Source organism: Amblyomma americanum, chromosome 1 (genome assembly GCF_052857255.1).
Source record: "Amblyomma americanum isolate KBUSLIRL-KWMA chromosome 1, ASM5285725v1, whole genome shotgun sequence".
NCBI lineage: Eukaryota > Metazoa > Arthropoda > Arachnida > Ixodida > Ixodidae > Amblyomma > Amblyomma americanum.
Genome location: NC_135497.1, coordinates 442,301,479 through 442,322,519, shown reverse-complemented (window position 1 = coordinate 442,322,519; position 21,041 = coordinate 442,301,479). Strand labels below are relative to the sequence as shown.

At 49.3% G+C, this 21,041-nt stretch overlaps 2 protein-coding genes across 2 annotated transcripts in view; both read right to left on the bottom strand.

Annotated features, from left to right (window-relative positions):
* Positions 1-9,195, bottom strand: part of LOC144125455 (protein argonaute-2-like) — an 89,480-nt gene extending 80,285 nt beyond the window's left edge. Inside the window, exons 1-2 of the mRNA XM_077658836.1 lie at positions 8,824-9,195; positions 8,424-8,556 (exon numbers count right to left, since the gene is read on the bottom strand). Coding sequence (XP_077514962.1) covers positions 8,424-8,556; positions 8,824-9,195 — 505 coding nt within the window. The remainder of the gene's footprint in view (positions 1-8,423; positions 8,557-8,823) is intronic.
* Positions 9,196-18,370: 9,175 nt separating this feature from the next.
* LOC144125447 (protein argonaute-4-like) lies at positions 18,371-20,724 on the bottom strand. The gene is made up of 3 exons (XM_077658825.1): positions 20,716-20,724; positions 19,764-19,991; positions 18,371-18,816 (listed from the first exon to the last, which is right to left on the bottom strand). Exons 1-3 carry the CDS (start codon positions 20,722-20,724, stop codon positions 18,502-18,504), a joined length of 552 nt encoding a protein of 183 aa, XP_077514951.1. The 3' UTR covers positions 18,371-18,501.
* Positions 20,725-21,041: the final 317 nt, after the last annotated feature.

The window sequence follows — 21,041 nt, the reverse complement described above, 5'->3', positions numbered from 1 at the left end:
ACAGATACTGCGCCATTTCCTTTCGCCCAAAACCAATTATTATTATTAGCACAGAGATGAGCACAGAGAGTAGTGGAGGGCTCCGGAATAATTTCGGCCACCGGGGGATCTTAACGGGCACTGACACCGCACAGCACACTGGAGTAAATACGCTAAAGCGCCCGTGTGCTGTGCAATGTCAGTGCACGTTAAAGATCCCCTGGTGGTCGAAATTATTCCGGAGCCCTCCACTACGGAACCTATTTTTTCCTTTCTTCTTTCACTCCCTCCCTTATCCCTTTCTTTAAGGCGTGGTTCAGTTGTTCAACGACATATGAGAGAGATGCTGCGCCATTTCCTTCCCCCAAAACCAATTATTATTATTAATATTATTATTATTATCGCAGAGATTCTCAAGAATACCTGTAGAGTCAAAAATGGCGTTGCGGTAGATCGCACAACGTACACGAAACATAGTATTTTTCTTGGCTGGATACTGGCCGAGAAAACGAGGATTCAGTAGGAAGAACTAGACTCCTTGAGACAACGCACCTGGCAATACGCTGGTAATTTCCATGCACGGCTGGTACCAAACCTTTGGTCACATTAAAGGACCCCAGGTGGTCGAAATTTTCTCAGCCCTTCACTGTGGCGTCTCTAATAACCTTAGTTACTTTGGCACGTTAAAAACACCCATAAAAAACCATACCTTTGCTCACAATAAATTATAATAGGACTGAAAGACGTACAAGTGAGATAGTTTCATCTGTCCTCTCGGCAGCACCGAAGCGCAGCTGTGTTTAAGGAGCTGGCTCGATCGCTTCGGCCAAGCACTAGCCAAGCCTAGTACGGAGTTCATATTTCCCGACGTCCCCTAGGTGCATGTTATCAGACGTCAGCGTCTCTTTTCTCTTACGGTAGTGATACTGAGAAGCTCCGTGATTTCGGCTGCTGGCTGTGTCTTGGAAGCAGGCAAACCCTCTCTGCACATAGGCAGGCGTGCGCCAGGATGGCGGGTCGTGCTTCTGGGAGGGCCAGACGGCCGACGGAGAGGCTGTCTTGGTCTCCCGGCTGAGGGCGCTATTCCTCCGGCGCCAAGCAACGTACCCGAACTGTGCGCATGGGGCGACGCGGCCAACGCGGTAGACAGGCGGACGAGGAATCCGTACGACACCCGCAGGAGTCCCGGAGGGAGTAGCGGCGAGCGGATCTGGTATGCCACGGCGTTCTTGTTATTATTAATGCGAAAGCATTAGATGGTTATGTGGCGTGTTTCGTGTCAGCAAAACATTATCCGCACGATTACGTCGTTCTGTGAACATGGATGTGCAAAAGTTTGGTAATGTTAGAGAGTAAGTGGTGAGGTCTTGCTGTGGAAAACATTTGGTTGACGAATTGTGATTAGTTAATTAGCTACACTTCGACGACGCGATAGACACGTACGGACGCCGACGTAGCACCTGGGCGAGGAAAGTAAATTAAAGTAAAAAATAAAACAGAATAAGAACAGCAAAAATAAAAATATTTTAAAATAAAATAAAATAAAAGTAAAAATAAAAAGGAAAATAAAAACGGCCGTGGCTTAGCTTGGTTACGCCTGGTGATTACGAAGCAATAGCGTGTCATTCTCGGATAAGCTGGTAGTGTGGCTGGTGGTAGTCTTGGGTTACGCTAGTGTCACGGCTTACAGAGAATCATCTAAGAGGAAGTCATCCGTCGAATCCGTGTACGCCGACAAACATTTCCCTCACCAGCGTGCCCATTACAAAATCTTCCAGTATCGATTGGCCGACGGTGCGGTAACACTCCATTTTCTCCGCGTAGTAAGATATGCCCACTCGGTGCTTGCAGTAGCTTTCGTTAAAGTACGGTGGCGTTACGCCGTAATAAATGTTGGGGTTATTGTCCCCGTCCAAAATGCGATACAGTTTCTTCTTCTTCTTCTTCTCCTCAAGTAATATGGCACATGCCCACGTGGGGGGATTGGCCAAGGTATAGAGTAGAATGCCAATGAAGCATTTGCGCGGGGAAGGAAACGTCAGAAGACTGAATCAAGTATAAAAAAATTGGAAAAATAAAATGAATTCAAGAGGTATGAGTCATCCGGAATAGAATCAATCTAGCCTTTTTTGGACATGCGAAAGAATTTTGTATATAGCTAACAAGATAATCGATTAGTTGCACTTATGTAATCGTGAAGGTAGCCGCATACACTGCTTAACGGGCATCCCTTGGCACTCGCACCGAACGATAGAAGAACTGTAAGAGACAGAGGCAGTCCTAGTCTCGAGAGAGGAACCTCCAGATATTGCTTTCTTTGAACCGCGAACCGCCGGAAAGAGAGGAGAAAATGATCGATTGATTCAACTTGCCCGCATGATACACAAAGGTTTGTCGCAGCGAACCCGCACCTGCATTAATACAGGTTTAAGTGAAGGATTCGACATCGCAGGAGCGTCATGGACACTTCACAAAGCCTTGACTTACACCACCGGATATTCCTTGGGTACTTTAGGTGTTGAAAGTCCACGGTATTGAGCAACGGATCACTCAAAGTGGCTGAAATATGTTAGAACCGCTGGAAACGTGAAGCTGCTAACAGAATGAGGTGAGGGACGGGATATATTACAGGTGCGCTGAGAGCTGACCTTGCCAATAAATCAGCCACCTCGTTAAAATAGACGCCTGAATGCCCAGGTACCCAGACCAAACGGATCTCGCGCACTGTGCTGGGAACAAAAAACCTAAGTGAACGAGTCAAGAAAGATTATTCCTAATTTTGGAAATAACTGAATAATTTTGGGAATAACTGAAAGGCAGTCTGTAAGAATAAGAACCCGTGCGACATGTCTCAGAATTTTGAGAAGAGCCAAACCAATGGCCAAAAACTCTGCGAAGAATATAGGAGTATAATCAGGGATACAAACGGAGTAGCTCCAAGCTAGATCCTGCGAATATATGCCAATCGCCGCCTTCTCACAGCTGCCGGAGGCATCAGTGGAGAGACCAGTATGATGTGGAAAATTCTGTAGGTGTTCAGAAAGAAGACCATTTAGGGTATGTGCGGGCATATGCTTCGCATGGGACGGGAAAATAAAGTCGTAATAGAAGACGGGATCAGCCTGCGTGTCAGCAACTCGTTGCAAGGAGATCAGATCAACCTGAAGCGGAGCTAACAGATTCTGCGTGAACCTAGCTTGCGGAAGCTGATAACGTGGCCAGTGATTAGTCAAAAAAGGTGTGGTTGGGATACAAAAATTGGAATACTAACGCCTGGGGCCGGGTCAAAAGACTTGAGGAAAGTACGCACTGTTAGAAGTTGGAAGCGGGAATAGAGGTTGGGGATACGGGCTTCCAGATAAAGGACAGCGTTGGAAGCTGATTTTGGGAGCCCGAGGCATAGCCGTAGGGCACGCCTTTCCAGTAAGGCTAATGGCTGCAGCTTGTAGTTCGCTCTACCAGAGAACAAGGGGCAACCAAATTCCAGAATCGGTCTCATATAAGCCTTATAGAGCAACAGTTGCGTGTCACGACGCATACCAAACTTTTTATTGCCAACTCGGGTCAAACGGCCCAGTGCATGTTCCCCTTTAATAAAATTATTCTTAATATGGTGTCGCCAGTCCAAATTTTGGTCATAAGTAACACCTAGGTATTTAACCGACTCCACCTGCGGAATTGGAGTGGAGCGGTAGGCTAGCGAGATGTACATAGGAGCGTCGGGTGGAAATACCAGCACGCCACATTTGCTGACATTAGGTGATAAATTGATTTGGTCCAACCAGACTTCAAGAGCATTCAGATATGCCTGCAAATACCCGTAGAGCACATGAATATCCTTTGCTGATGCGAAAAAAGCTATATCATCTGCGTATACATGAACTGTAACGTTAGAATGAATGGGGATGTCCCGAACTAATATGTTGAAAAGCAGCGGAGAAAGAACAGAGCCTTGCGGCACACCTCTTGATTGACCATAGGTATTAGAACAAAAAGATCCGTCTGTACAGAAGAAAAATCTATCTTTTAGAAATTCACAAATCCAGGCGTAGAGGTAATGCGGTGGTTGTAGTTGAGCAAGCTTGTTAATGAGGACTGTGTGCTCCACGCTGTCATAGGCCTTCGCAACGTCAAGCGTCACCAAGGCCGAAACTTCTCTCTGGCGCAAACGAGAGCGCCCAAACGAGAGCGGCGGAGGCCACAGAACCGAAAGCAAATTCGCTACGCACCTGGAGGTCCACCAGTTGAGTCGTTTTTCTTCTTGTCTTTGCGCTTTCCTTTCCCCATTTAGATAGCAGGCCACGAACACAAATGGCAACCACCGGAACGGACGTCTTGCCTGCCTGCCGAGCCACTGCAGAAAGGCAAAAAGGCTGCGTTGTTACTCTTTTATAGTGACCTGTTCCGTTCCGTGATTCGCTCATATGCTTCTCCACGAGCTGCACGTGTTCCGTCGTCATTGGCTGCGCTTGGAGACGTCATGCGCGTGCCGGCGCTTCTGCCTCCAAGAACGCATAAAGAAAAAAAAACTATGGAACCAAAGGAAATCGTCGTACGATACCGCTTTTCCACAGCCCCTTATGGGAACGCAAAGTCCCGGCGCGTCTCGAACACGCGCGCTGTGGAAGTCGAAGACAACAAGTGGAGGGGGACTCCGCTTCGAAACTCAACTAGTCCTAGAAGCTGCTTTGCTGAGAGGGTCTAGTTCAGAAAATACAGAGGCGCATACCAAGTTCACGGGCGTACAAAGTGAGAAAATGGGACGATGCTGCTAGCATTCATTTCCCATTTTGTCCAAGTCCGTGGTTTCAGCTCAGAGATCCACATAAATGAGCCACCAGAATGCCGCAAATAAAGAGCTGTAGCGATTTGTCAACATTTCTGGCTTTTACCTATGTCTATATGTATTTGTTATTGCACCCGTTTAATTCATTTTATTCCCACGTGCTAGCGTGGATAAGCCCCGGAGTAAGGAGTATGTTTTACTGCCCACATGTGAGGCGACAGTCTGAAAAATCGGATTTGGGGGGGGGGGGGGTATGGCTCAATATCTGTCTCACATATCCGCGGAACCCTGAACCGGACCGTAAGAGTAGGTATAAAGCAGGGACTAAGAGAATGAAGGAAGAAACAGGTGCCGTAGTGGAGGGCTCCGGATCAACTCGGACCACCTGCGGATCTCTAACGTGCACTGACATCGCACAGCATACGGGCGCCAATCTCAGAGTTTATGTCGAGTCGTTGCGGTGGCCATTGCTCTCGAAGGAGGCCCCGATGCACGGTTCGCCGGTCACAACTGTAGCACTCGCTCGGCAAAGAGGAGCCGCCAAACTTTGACGTCTCCCTTTGTGCGAGGCGAAAAAAAAAACTCAAGTCGGCGACGCTAGCCCATGCTTAGCTCAGCCGGAATATCTGATACGCGTCTCGCTGGCAATCTCCAACGCCGGCGTTTGGTGGTATTGTAAGTTCATCGCAGGCATCCATGTCCGAGGTTATACATTCCATAAGCTATCCATGTTGTGATCACAGGTAGAGGAATGTGCACGGGCCTGCCGACGGGCTCCAGCTATGCCTAACCACTGCCGCGTGCAAACAAAGGACAGTTCAGAGGTGTGAGGGGAACTACTGAAAGAAAAATGTGCTTTGCATCAACTGCGACCGTAGGAGCGACGGTGGTTCTGGTGGGGAGCTATCTGTAGAGTCAGTTGTGTGGCGTTTGCAAGACAGCGACAGCACGCGTCACAGCACTCATGTAAGGATGGTGCCGAGCGTGTCTTCGTGATCAGGCGTTAGGTGCCTTAGCCAGAGGACGTGGGAACAAAGCCTGACAGCGACGGCCCCGTTTCGATGTATACGCGAAAATATTTAAAGAACCCTGTGTGTTCTAACTTACTGCAGTACCCCTCTATACGACGGCCACGTTTGACTTCAACCTGTGTTTAATGCTGGCTATCAAATTCAGGCAAAGCGCCGAGTAGAATGGCAATGCAGTCGCCACGTTTCACTTGATGAGCGCGGACGGCAATTGTAGTTTAAATATTTAGCTTAAACGCTTGTCGTTACCTCGTGTTCGGGAAAGAGGCCACGCTGGGTCGAACACTGCTGCCTACCACAGCAACGCCAGCATCAAGGAAGCGCCACGTGACAAAGTTTAGCCGCCGCGGTGGCCCTGTAGTTACGGCGCTCGGCTGCTGACCCGACAGACGCGGGTTCGATCCCGGCCGCGGCGGTCGAATTTAAATGGAGGCGAAATTCTAGATGCCCGTGTACTGTGCGACGTGAGAGCACGCTAAATAACCCCAGGTGGTCGAAATTTCCGGAGCCTTCACTACGGCGTCTCTCATTGTCAGTTGTTTTGGGACGTTGAACCCCTCACACCAAACTAAACAACGTTTTCTTCCTTTTTTTGATGTTAGGAACGCTAGATGATCATAGAACTCTGTTACTGCAGCGTTGTGCTGCCGCCACACTCTTCATGGGCGCTTCTGATCGAATTTCGTGTAGTTCGCAAAGCGCTGAGACCCGATGCCGCAGCGCTGGGCTACGAAAAATTGGTTTTGAAGAAAGGAAACGGCGATGTAATTGTCTCGCTTCTTGGTGGAACAATCCGCCTTGCAAACCAGCACCCGCTCGATAATAGAAGCGCTGGTATCACCGTAGCGTGCTGCTACATTAAGGTGGTGGTTACACCTTTATTGCCACAGAATGGAATTGATTAGTTGGGGCTGGTGCGAGGCAGTGTGGCCTCCAGTCGGGGGGCGGCCTCTTGAGCTCGCGTGACGATGGCCAGCTGCGTTGTTTTCTTGAACTGGCCAAGAGCTTGTCCCATTCCTTCGCCGAGAGAGGTGGCAAGGATGTCATCGAAGAGGGTGGGCTATCGCATTAGGGCAGTGAGCGCGCCCTCCGACCCGAATTTCACGAGGGACAGGTCATCTAATTTCATGACATCACCCATCACTTTAGACTTGACAGGCGCGCTTATGCCCCCTCCCCACAAATTGTTAACAAGAGCACAGGAAGTTACCTGCAGCGCCGACTGCAAACACGCTCCCTTCTGAATCCGGCAGTGCTTCCCCTCAAGGACCCCCGGCCAGTACGACCCAAACTGCCATAAATATGGTGCAAGGGCCACATATGACCACATGATGCGAAACTGCGCAAATGATCCGCTTCAAGCGGAGTTGATACAGCTCGCTTCTCCCGAGCGGTGGGACGCCGTGCTGGTAAGGTCGGACCCCAAGATTCAAGGATGGGCATTCCAGCGAGCCAATGAGGTCGCCGCTAGCCATGGGCTAGCGGCCATCTAGTATGTCTCCTGCAATCTGTTTTCGACGCAATAAATGTTTTACAATCCAATCCATAAAAATTGAAAATTGGCTGTTGGGGAAAGGAAATGGTGCAGTATGTCTCAAATCTCGGCGGAAACCTGAGCCGCGCCGTAAGGGAAGGGACAAAGGAGGGACTGCGAAAAGAAAGCAAGAAGGAAATCCAGTAGTGGAGGGTTCCGGAATTATTTTGACCACCAGGGGACCTTTATATATTACAATTCGTTTTTTGGGGAAAGGAAATGGCTCAGTATGTGTCTCATATATCGTTGGACACCTGAACCGCGCCGTAAGGGAAGGAATAAAGGAGGGAGTGAAAGAAGAAAGGAAGAGGAAGGTGCCATAGTGGAGGGCTCCGAAATAATTTTGACCACCTGGGGATCTTTAACGTGCACTGACATGGCACAGCACACGGGCGCCTCAGCGTTTTTCTTCCATAAAAACGCAGCCGCTGCGGTCGGGTTCGAACCCGGGAACTCCGGATCAGTAGCTTATGATTAAAATTCGAGCCGGAGCTGGAGTTTGTTGTTTCCGATCAAGCCACGTTTGTTGAAAGCGTCAACCGTAATGTTAGTGTGAGAACTCCCTACAAACACAACTTCTTTACTAAAACCAGGAAGGGGATGTTTTGGGAGTGGACAAAGTGAGCTGCTTAATGCCAGTTGCCTTGTGCAGTCGCAAGGATTGATTAAAAGTAGCTTCACCTTCTTCTCTATGGGCCACTTCAGGAACTTGTCAAACAAGCCTTCAATTATATACACACGAAACCAAACATAGACACGGCTAAAGCATAGCCTCGGAACTAACAGGTATCCATAGTGGTAACTAGGCCGGCCATCGTTGCCTGTGAAATAACGGAAACGATCAGACGATTTCCTGCAGAATCCATTCCAGTGATCTATGGTCCATACGTACGGGACGGATTTGCTGAGGACGTCGCTTCTGATGCTGAGAGACGCTACGGCCAGCAGTTCCAGAGATTTCGCCTCGTCCTCTACTGAAGCCGCCTCATTTTAGCTGCTGTCATCTCCGAAAGTGAAGATCCGGCATCTGCCGGCGTGCGTTCTTCACAAACGGCTTTTACGACCCTGTCCTCCAAACGCGACACGTTACGCTCACACCCCTCGCTGTTCTTCTCTTTCATGGTCCGCTGGATGTAAGCCAGCGCATCCCTGATCTCTGCGATGACTTCGCGTTGGTCTTCAGCCAACGCTGCCTCCACTCCGGTCGTCAGCTCCGAAAACTTGGGCGGCTGTCACTGCGTCGGCAATACTTGTGCGCTGCGCTGCAAAGGCGCCACTGGTATCAGGGTGCAGACGGTCCTCGAACGAATCCATCTTCGTGCGCAGGGCAGCATTTTCTTCCAATATTTTGCCAGCGTTCCTTTGACTTCCATAAAGGCGTTCGAAAAGTTGTCCTCTGATGCTTGGCCGCGTGCGCGCGGTGGTTCACAGTCACGCGCCAGATGTTCCGTAATGTCTCGGTGTCGGACACTCTCGCTGCATTCGGGGCATCTCACGACGTGGAACTGGCAGGCGTTGGCGAAGTGCTCCAACATGGCGGATGCGACGACCTCCGCGTCGCAGCCGTGCTCAGCGTTCCAGCAGCGTACCTTGCGGCCGAGGATACTGTCCCTGGTGAAGGCTGACCACACCACGTCTTCTTCCTGGAAGGGCTCCTTGTGAAAGGGGCAGTGGTTGCGTTTGGCACCGGCGCCCTCGGAGCAGGACTGGCAGAGCAGGTGTAGACAGGGTAACATGGCTGCCGATGAAGGAACGAGACCGCAGACTATGCACACTCTAGTTGGTGGGAACGGGTTCACAAAACACGTCGGCCTCCAATCGAAGCCTCTGTCGAAACCGAACACTGTCTGCAGGCTCGTGGGCGCCATCGCTGGAGGCACGCACTCAAGCGTCCTAACATGCAGCGTCTCGGCCACAGTCGGCTGAGGATGCAGTCTGCGTGTGCGACTGTTATCACGTTTCCGCCGTCCTTGTCACACCAGGGTATGGTGTAAAAAGAGAAAACACTAGACTGCGAAGCTTTGCGCGCGGCAGCAGACGGTCAGACGGAATCCCGGCCGGTCTGCACTGCGTTGTCAATATTTCCAAGAAGTTATATCTACCCGGTTTACCTGATGAGAAACGCGACGTTCTTCTGTTGGTCGTTTTCACCTCCTCGCTGGCCACAGCTACTCCCTAAGCAGATTTCTTTTCGTCTATCTGCCTCGAAAACGAACATGGAACAGCTGGCGACACCTGGTGTGTGCTGCGGATATCAAGACACGGCGCGAACTTGGGAATCGAAACTGCATTGAGGAGAACAATGCTTTATCTTAGGACATTGCAACGGAAGAAGGCGCTTGTTGATGTAAATGGCGTGGACAGCGGAGTAAGCCGGTAGAATGGTAAGTTGATTACATATATATTTGTTTGAAAAGTGAGAGCTGCGAATGACCGGAAAGGTTTTCGAAATGCCACTACATTAAACGTATAGTTGTTATTCCGGCGGGTGACGCTCTAAGGGAGTTCAAAAGTGGCGTTCGGTAGGGCTGGGCCAGTAGCGTCAGTTTAGTTCCGGTGTTCCAGCGGGAACCTTGCGTGGTCCAGGCTTCGATTACATTACAAGGCAGTACTAGAGCGCCGCCATAGTGAATTCTTCTGAAGAACTCTGTTCATTACCTCGTGCGTTTCTGACGGCTATGTCTAGGGTTAAAGCCCATCGACGATGAAAGCCACGCATCCGCTGCAGCAGTGGCGAAGTACCCCGCGCTCTTCCAATCAACGTCTCCTGAGCTAAGAGAAATTTTTCTTGCATAAGAATTTGTCCACAGTTTCATGAAACAATGCCACCATTTGTACTAGATTAGGAAACGTGTGCTCCGCGATAAAGCCTAACAAATGATTTGTGGTGGAGCTAGTCGAGGCGAAAACCGGTGCTACAAGTGTACAGTAGCGAGGCTGAGCATCCGTCTAGCATGCATGAGGTGAGAGGTTCGATCCCCAGTGTCGCTGGGTACGCAGCTGTGATACAGTGGGTACAAGCTTCACCTGGCCTGGTGCTCGGCTTAAACAGGGTGAAATGCTTGGAAAATGGGTCTTTGACCCCACCTTGAGCAAACGAAAATACCTTGTGCCATGGTCGCAGGCAACGTTACTATTAGCTCTACTCGGATGCGACTCAAGAACAAAGCGACAAATTCCCCTCAGAGGAGACCCTCCAGCCAGTGGTGTCGGCCCATTCTCCGCATGACCGTTCCCTTCGGAACTGCCAGCTTGAACTCGGAGGCGGTGGCAGAAGGATGGAAAATAAACAAGGGTAAATCAGATTAACCGCGGCGTCTTGAAAATCGGTCGACGCCATTGGCTGGAGGGCCTCCCTTGACGGGCGTCTGCCGCTTCCTTCTTGAGTTGTATCCGACTATAGCTGGCGTCACTGGCGTCAGGTCCATTCAGCAAACCCTAACCTTAATACCCGATCTCGGAGGCCTTGGCTTAGTATAAATGCTACTCGCCTCATGCCCTGAAGTGTGGCTCTAATTGATTGTCTTTCGTCGCTAAAATTATTTTGTACGTATAATTTGACGATCATAGATATAATACATTGACTTCGCGTTGAGAAGACCTCTTAGTGGAGACTAGTGTTGCTGTTGACTTCGCGTTGAGAAGACCTCTTAGTGGAGACTAGTGTTGCTGCTGTTAACAGCTGTAGAATTCCTGAATGTTTACAAATAACCGAGGTGGCGCTACAATCGCTAGCGGGCTCGCGGTAGGAAAGGGGCCGGGGGCGTCATCGTGGGGTAGACCTGAGCACCAGTTTTTCAAGGCCTGTAGGCGCGTTTTCCGTCTCTGGAAATCACAAAAGTGGTCGATGCTTTTCATGGGTTCCTGCTGCCCTCCCCCCGGCCCTCCTTTCCTAATTCGCCTTTTATCAACATAGGGTCCAACCCTCATAGGGTTGACACGCTCATAGGATGTCAACCCTCTGTAAGACGGCCGCCAAGCCTATCCTTATATCTACTTGCAACCCATACGGAGACGAACACTGTTTCAGGGCTGCAGTGCAAGGACGTCCGTGACTCGAACCATGCGCTGCTATAGCGATCCGCCACCTAACACGGGACAACGGGTATTTTAACGGCTACACTGTCACCTCTCTGTCCGCAGGTTTCTATCTGTCCGCCCGTCCTCAGCACAAGACAGCTCGAGGAAATAAAAGCTGTGCAAATAGATATGTTCGACTGGGATTCGAACCTGCACCTTTGAGGTGTCAGTGTGGGTATGCAACGCCACGCGTTGGGTCGTTTGCGCAGACGCGAGAAGACAGCGCTGCTGCCACGTTGATCTAGCTAAGCGTTAACGCTTATGCACGGGCACTTCCTCATGTAAGTGTTGCCATTCAATTAGTGCGACTGTACAACAACACCGCTGCTAAAAACGGCCTAATTTCGCACAGCGAAGTACAAAGGGGATAGCAGGGATTTTTACAAAAGAGAACTTATATGAGAGATAAACTTTTCTTATGACTGCTCACTATCTTCACGAGATAACTGAACGTATTCCTTGACAGCACTGTGCATTTATATCCGTTTAAAATGCGCATGTGTTTTCTTGTGATGCGTACTCCGTAGCGTTCGAGCACCCGTTCTTCAACGCCCTCGTATGTCCTCTTGTAGTACGCAATCACACGTCGTTCTGCACTGGGGGACAGTGCCCGCGTTCTTTCTTTCGCGTGAGCGATTTTTTGTGGGTCTGGTTGGCTTGTCGGGTGCACAAAATGGCTCTAAGTGTGCTTGTGTCAACGCTAGCGTGCTGGTTCCTTGAATCCGCCTGAACGATCTCACCTCGAACGCGTGACACCATTGGGAGGTAAGTGAAATTAAAAAAAAAGAATGGCGCACGATTTAGCACGATTAGGCCACCTACGAATTAAGTCTGCTAGAACTTTGGTTTTCAATTCGATTTAGGTTCCAGGCTCGGTTTTCAATGTCAAGCAGGTGCCTCAGAAAAAGGTGGGCGAAATCGGACTTAGGTTCCGCCTTAAGGATATGACGCGATAGAGTTAATGGGCTGATGCCCATGTATGTGGAAATGGTCATTCTCTACTTTTAATTCATAGATCGCTGGCAGTCCTTATACCAGTGCCAGCGGAGTGGCGCAGCTGTTAAGCGATGCGCCAGAGCCGTGCGATGGCAGGTGCTGCCACCGGTGAGGTTAGCGCGACCCATGTTTCTCTTCCCGAGCAAACTCAAGGATTCGTACAGACAACCGTCGGCGACATTTGAAATTGGAGGTTTCAGTCCTGGCGTACCAAAAAGGTGCTTGCGCCGCGACGCCAATAACAGGCGATAATTCATAGCGGACATATCGTACAGCCTACGTCATCGCTGAATGCTTACAAGCGACGTAACGTCCAAAAGAAGTGCAAATATTGTAAATGCTCGCCAAAGTTGACCAATATAAAGATTCTAGGCAGAAGTCGAACGGTACCTACTGGTAGCGTTTATCAGAATAAAAGGCTGATTTATGTATCAGCGACATTTCACTGCGCTTGAAGCGAAAATATAATTTCTCTGGAGACGTACCTAATATTATTGAAATTTTGATATGATGAATCACTGCATGACTGCATATATGTACGTGCGTTCTTTCTGAATAAACAGTTGTGAGTTCACGCCTGTATTGTTCCCTTCATGTGCTGCGTTAAATTTAATTCCATCTTGGCAAAGAAACAAGTGCATAATGATTTTTTTTGCTGACAATGGTCATTGTGTTGTTGCTTGCGTGTGGATGAGATCAAAACAATGAACAGTAGGCATGCATTCCTGCAGTGGGGTAATATAGGCGTAGCACGGATTAGCCAGCAATTTTTTAATCGACCAGGGTCGGCTGCATTAATTATGATTAAGCTGGAGGATAAATGTCACATAACCTCGTACTCCCGTACAGCTTTTCTTCAGAGTTCTCTGCTTTCTGCTGCTGCCCACCCACACCTCGCCGTATTTCACTATTTCGAAAGGAACGACAGCCGAAGAAGCGTGTTGGCGTAGTGCTCATGTCACAACGAGGCAAGGCTTTTCGTGGACAGAGATACGAGTCGGTAACCAGGGGCAGATTCATGTGTTACTCTTGGAAATGCTGGTCGCATTTCAACAGCGTATTTCTTGGACTTTTTTTCGTCCACATAATGGGGTCCAGCCGAGATAAGGGGGGGGGGGGGGGCTCCCTTTCCTCCCATACATACGCCCCTGTCGGTAACCCCGAAGATGTGCCATATATAGCGCCCACAATCTATACACGAATAAGCCGATAAAGGTGTAAAAACAAAGTAAGCTGTCCTCTAGCGCGCTCACATTTAGGGGCAGAGTATTTTGCCCAAGTTCCGTAGGAGATTTCAGTGACTAAATATACGGAATGCTTACTCTTAGCAACGGTAGTATATTCCTACTGCAAAGCATGGTAACTTGATGCAGTTGGCAAAGGCAGTAGGCATACAAGCGCAGCGGCGGACTGGTCGAATTGCGTTCCTTACAGTTAATTGTCTCGTGCAGTCGCTAGGATCGATGAGAACTAGCTTAACCTTCTTATCCATGGGTCAATTCAGGAATTTGTCGCACAAGCCCTCGAGTATGTAAACACGAGGCCAAACACGGTGGCCGTGAAAACATTGGCACGGAACTATAAGGTTTCCATGGTGGTAGCTAGGCTGGTCATCGCTGCTTGTGCGGAATGGCGAAGAACGTGCTTGGGAGAGAAATTCATCCCAGTCATATATGGTTCATTCGAACGGAACCTACTTGTCCAGAAAATCACCACCGATGTTCAGGGAAGCGATGATCAGCTGTTCCTCAGCTTTGGCCTCGTCGTCTACTGACGCAGCCTATTTTCCAGCAGACGCCGCCGAAGCTAAAAATCTGGCATCTCCCAGCGTGCGATCTTCACACAAGGCTTCTACGACCTTGTCCTTCATAAACAGCGCTGTCCGCTCACACTCTGGCATGACTACCTCTTTCATGGACCTCCCGTTTCCAGCCAGTGCGTCCCTGATTTCCGATGCGACTTCGCGCCTGTGTTCAGCTAATGCCGTCTCGGCCAAGGTCTTGAGCCCCAAAACCTTGTTTTCTAGAGCGTCCGTCACTGCACTGGCGATAGTAGTGGACTGAGATGCTACTGTGTTTTAAGTCTCAGGGCGCAGACACTGCTCGAATGAATCCAGCTTCATCCGCAGGGCACCATTCCCTTCCTGTATCTTTCCTAACGCTTCTTTTATTTGCATGAATACGTTGCCAAATTTATCGTCTTGTTCGCGTGCGCGGGACGATAAACAGTCGCGCTCCAGATGTTCCGCAATGTCCTGGTGCAGGACCATCTGGATACACAAGGGGAGATCATGGCGTGGTACTGGTAGGTGTTGGCGAAGTGTTCCAACATGGCGGACGCCACGCACTCGGCATCGCAGCCGTGCTCAGAGTTACAGCGGCGTACCTTTCGGCCGAGAACGTTGCCCCTGCTGATGGTTTTCCACGCCATGTCTTCCTCCTGGAAAGGCTCTTTGTCCAGGGGGCAGTGGCTGCGCTTAGCAGCGGCGCCGTCGTAGCAGGGCTGGCATACGGAGTGACGCCAACTCTGCCGCCAAAGCAGTGACGAGACCGCACACTCTGCTCGAAGGGAAAGGGTTCAAGAAGAACGTGGGCCGCCGATCGAGGCCGGTGCCGAAACCGAACACTACCGGCATGCATGCGGGCGCTATGGCCTGAGGCATGCAGTCAAGTGTCCTCAGAGGGAACATCTGGGAACATTGACATGCGCGCACGCACGACTCCCGGGAGAACACCACTCGACCAGCCACGGACCACCGAGGTAACGTGCGCCAGTCTGTGGATCGGCCCTGTCGTGCTCCTCAGGTCGTCTACTCTCCCAGTGCCCGGGGAACAAATTGTGTTTCTTTTCTCTCTGTGTTAGTGCGCTTTAAATGCAGATTCTGTTGAATTGTAATCTCTCTCGATTGTTAATTTGCATGAGTTGCACTGTATTTGTAAATCACTTTGTATGTGCTCGTACGAATGATTGCGAAATCCTCTGTATCGTCTCTCTGCTGTATAAGCTTTGTTTGGTTTTGTGAACCTTTGGCTCCGACCCATTCTCTGGCTTGCGACCGGCGAAGGCTGGGCACCAAACGACCAGCCCCCTCGGCTCGTGGTAGCTGGTCTCCGGCTGAGCTTGGCACATTGAGTCAATGGCATCTCTTTTGGCACCGAGACCGCTACCCCCACACGCTCTAAGGGTGTCTCGGTGCGCACACAAAGGTGCGCGAAGTACTGACACCCAGCAGCACAACTAATCGGCCCAATATTGAGAATATACTGGCAAATTTTTATCACCAGAGTGAAATCAGTCATTCGCAAAATTGGCCCATTTGCCTGCGCTGCTTGGGAAGGGACTAGCTCACGAAGTCTAATCGGCTGACCGAGTTTGCGCGGAGCTTGACTTTGAGTGTCAACCTAGGCGCATGAAGAAATAAAATATAAGTATTGCTGCGACTGGGCGATGAACCCTCGGAAGCCCGAACAGATCAGATTCGCTCGCCACTACACAAGGAGCACTGTGCTATCTCCGCAGCCGATCACGCCTCGTGTCAAAAAACCACACTCACTCATGCTGTCCATTGCACGTCATCGTCTATATCAACTTCCATCTGCGGCGTGAACAGATCAGATCAGCCTAACCTCTTTCAGAGCTTAACCTTAGCCCAATATCACAGCAAAGCAAAACACAACCAGCCAAGCAAAACCTTGAGCCAACCTAGCCAAACACATGCTTTCGCACCTCTACTCGGCTTAACTATGTTTCAAAACCCTATCACTTTTTTAGCATGTGTTGTAGTTGAAAAGACTGGATCATGACAACGCTGGCCAATGCAAGCGCCAGTGACTGCAAGACAAGGAAACCTCATGTAACGGCCAACTTTATCGACCTTTTTTATTAGAACTTAATAGATTTCAAGCCACAAGAACAGCAAACAACAATGTAGGCTCCCGCACTCTTCGGACAGCACATGAAAGAACAAAACCAAGGAAATCCTTCGCCTTGCGAGCCTGCAAGAAAACAAAAGGTGCAATTAGTGGCGGCTTGGCTGACTTACGCTAACCTGGAAATTGTTCCGTCGAATTTGAATCAAAGCCAGCCCGAGCCTCTAACAACGAAAACCACCGATTAGTAGTTGCTCATACCAGGCTTGCGGAGCTACAACTGAAAGATACTGATCATACATGTCTTCCAAGAAAATAAATCCGTTATTTCATAGTCTCCGATTTTTTGCGATTGTTTCCGATCACAAAGAAAGATTTTTGACCTCTATGTTCATCACACTGGTATCTATAGAGAATGCTGAAAAACAGTGACAAATGGCATATACAGCGATCTCACAGAACGAACTCCGAGATCCATGCATCCGCTCGAAAAGGCCAATGTCGCCTATATAGGCAAATAGAAAACAACTCACCGCTATGAATTGAAGTCTCACCACTATGCACTATTCATGCAGTGAACACTGATAGCCCCTTTGTAGGACATACTGCGCATCACCATTTAATATCTTGTAGCATTACTTTTCCATGTACCTCAGCGCAAATTGACTGCCCATTTATGCTTAGATTATATTTATTGTTTTTTTTATTCTTTTACTGCTATAAAGATATTTTCCGCGCTTCTCGCCTTACGATATTTTCGCCACAATACTCTTCCCCATGTAGAGTATGCTCTAAACAGAAAGGAGTAAAAAGGGAGTAAGAAAGGGAAGTAAGCTGTCCTATCCGCTAAGAGGCAGCTTACTCTCTTTCTTACTCCCATATAGGCGTTTGTTTGTGTTTAGAGTGTAGCATGCGAGCTAAAATCTCTTGTTTAAATTAAAGGGCTTCTCGCTCTATCTATCGCAAAGGGACACCCGCGGGGCTTGACAACTAGCTGACGGCTATGCAGTTGAACGTCGCGAAGGCTGCGGTTTTTAAAGTTAGATCGCATTTTTGTGCAGCTATGAAATGCTCTCAAGGTGCAGAAAGCCGGTTAAATTCAGTTCAGGTTCTTCTCTGCCTGCAATACATACAGCATATATGAGTATAGCAAGTCGGGGCGCAGGCAGCGAGAAAAAGAGAAAATATCGCCGGACAGTGGTCAATAACATTTTGTTAGGACGACAAAAAAAAGCACATTAGGCGCATATATATTTAACGGAAAATTTTGGTTGTGCGCTCATAGAAGATGCACAGCTGAACTAAGCGCAATTAAACACGTGAAAGGCACACAACACAGGGCAAGCGCTTTGTGTTCATGTTCCTATTCAGTTGCGCATCTGTGATGTGTAGCTTACAATGAACCAAACTGAAACACTTTAAGTTCCGATCATAAAATTTGGATCAAAATTCTCTCGTTTTTAATTTCGTCTGGTGGTAAACTTCTAGTTTAGGTAACACAAAACGAATTTATAACCGACTAATTTTTTCCTCGTGGAGGAATTCGATGCAGCGGCCCTAATGTGGGTGGAGCAGCACTTAACAGTTAAGTCGTCTCTCACTACAACAAAACGCATTAAAAAATGTTGCTATACGGCATTCGTAAAGCGGTGATCTTTATCGTCCATCCCATGCATACCACTTCACCTGCGCCTTGAACACACGACAGTGCAACGCCAAGAGGGCCGGGAGAAGATGTCCACTGCGTGTCACGTATATCTTGTCCTCTACGTCTTGCGCACATGTCCAACATTCTTCGACAAAAAAAATTGAAATTTGGGAAAGTGTAAGATTCTGGTATTGAAATATTCAAGGCCCATTCTTCCGATATCTGGAAAAATCTTCCTTTTATACTGTTTCTATTGCTCGCATCGAGCAGTTATGACTGTAATAGAAAACCAATGAGGAACACTTTGGACTGTAGCAAAAACGTTAATCGCAAAAAAAAATGCAAGCCTGCAGGCGGTAGGTTGGGGATATATTGATCGTTGTAGTAGAATTTTACAATATATGAGGAACACTGCGCTCATAATACCCTCCCTATACGCTATATAACACCCTCCCTGCAAATGCCTTTAAACGTTTTCCCGTTCCAGATTGCTTTTCTCCAGAACTGTTGGGTATGACGTCAGTGGTGCGCCTCCAGGCTCACCGTAATCGGAATGCAGGGACAGCGGAGAACCTCCTCCATTACACGAAGTACATGGAGGCCTGCAGTTCCTGCAGCACCTTGACGGCCTCCACGTATTGGGCAGTGGTCAACACTGTGTCACCGCCGCCCTCAGACGACTGGCTGACCGCGCCGGACGTCTCCAGCTTGCTGGCGATGTGGTGTTTTGCACGGAAGGCGGCCAGGTGCGCGTAGTACACAGGGGCCGGGATGCTCACGCTCCTTGCACATCGGGAGTATGTGTGGCACAGGTAGAAGCTGAGCTTCTGCAGGTCGTCCGCGCTGAACATGGAGTCATCCCACACGACATAGTAGTGGGCCGGCCGGCTGGTGCCCTGCGGGTGCGCCGAGGAGTACACTTATTCACATGCGAGAATTCCAAGGGCCGTGTCATGTTGTGTCGCGTCGTGTCGAGGTATGTGGTGGTGCGGTGTGGTCCTGCTTGTGGTGCGATGTGGTGTGGCGTGGTGTTTGCGGTTTAAATGCGCCATTACGTGGGAAGGACAGTGTTTAAACGCAATATACAAAAACCGGCAGTGCCCATGAGCAACCCATGCACTTGCCCTGCTCCTAATGCCGCATGCACAACATGTTTCCGGCTTTATCTGGCCTTAGATGCCCTCGCGCCAATAAATACAGTGAATAAGTATTATTTCCTGGCTGGCTGTCATCAGCGCATTGGTCGGTCATCGTCATCTATGTCGGTGTCCCGACTTCGGGACAGCATAAACACCGAGGCATACAAGCCGACACGACTATTTAAACAAAAATCAATTTTTGACCGTTTTTTGAGACTTGAAAGCCGCTTCCATCTTTTACGTACGAGCTAAACATCAAGCGCTTCTCTTTTCACCCAACCTTCTGCAATCATGGCTCAGTAGACGCCACCTCGAGAATAAAAACCAATGACCATATCCACATGACAGCATCACTGAGCACTGGCCATAGAGGCCCCCCATGCGCAACTTCCGATACCGCTTCCCCAAAGGTGAACGATGACGTCACAGTCACACACAGCGCTCCTGATGGACTCAATGTAAAGCGGAAATCTTCCGTCACAGTTTCGCGCGTAGGTGATCTCGAAAACCATGCTTCCGTTTCCTCAAGATGTGGAAGGCCTACACCGCAGGCGCTCCTGGAATTTGTAGCGCATTAACGACGCGACACGACTTTGGCGATGCCGGCGCCCGGACTATTTCCTCCGCAAATTCATAAACGAAAACACCGCAGACCATTTCTTCCCGCTGACAATCGCAACGAGAGCGGAGAAGAGGACGCCTACCTGGATGCCGAAGTGGCTGCAGAGGAAGAAGTTGAAGTCCAGCGGGTGCGTGACCACCGAGTCTACGGTCGTGCCTGGTGGGACGTTGCGACACTTGCCCACGCCGTCGCGGTCGTTGGCGGGCATGAACCTCGTGTGATGCCGCTTCTGGACCACAATGAAAGTAATTGCTGGCTCGTAGGTCTCGTTGGGAGACAGTTCCTTGCACGCCAGCCGGATGGCGCTCACCTGCGAGATTTGAGAGCGGAAACAAAAAATGTCGGTCAAGGCTGAAAGGCCATTCGAATCATCACGATATCTACCTAGTTCAGAATGTAAACCAAACAATTTGGATGTTCACGAACTATGCTGTCGTATCATATACAATTGTCGTTTCACAAAGAGTGTACGGCGAAGATCACCGTTTTTTTAAGCAATGCTATTATCGGTTGTACTCTGGCTAAACGAGCCGTTTCAGCTACCGTTCAGTTCATTGGAAGTGCAGCTTTTCCAACTGACGCTTAAATGAATAACAGTCGGCTGCAGTTACTCGGCATACTCCTCTAAATTGAGTTCACGCGGTCCACATTCCGGATCACGTGATCGGTTTGCACATAACTCTGCGCATTGACCACCTAGTTGACTTCACTCAACAAAAATTTCTTTGCAAGCATGGCGTTTCAGTATACCTGTAGTGAACAACCACACAGTGCCAAAAAAAATTCAGTACAGGAACGTCCGGCTTCACCGCTCAGCCGTTGTTTTACTGGTGCCACTTCGCGGGCTTTTTTTTTCTGGCTACACTAATCCGAATATAGTCGGATACACTCAAGAATGAAGCCGATTTTCTCCTCCGTAAAAGGACCCCCTTCCAGCCAATGGCTTCGGATTATCATCACGAACCCTCAAGGCAGACAATGCGGTGTGCGCCGTGGCAGTGACAATAGTCTTCCCTGTGAGGGGGGAGACTAACCCCTTTCATCTAGCATTCGCCACGTGGTTACCCAAGCAGGCTCATGAGAATTGGTCTGTGCCATTGGCTGCAAGAGAGTCCATTCAGGGTTCTTGAGTTGCTGGGTTCTTGAGTTGTATCCGACTATAATGGAAGTTGTAGTTGTACTTATATTAGCCAAGATAGCAAGATGTGGCAGCCGGAAATGCCGCCGACTCGGCCGATGCAGCGGGTCAGTAGACTGGTCCAACTGCGTATCTCCACTGAGCTGAGATCTCAACAGCAGGTGGCGCTGCCTTTTATTACCCGTGCCACACGCGCACTTTCTAAATGTTTGTAGCCTTAAG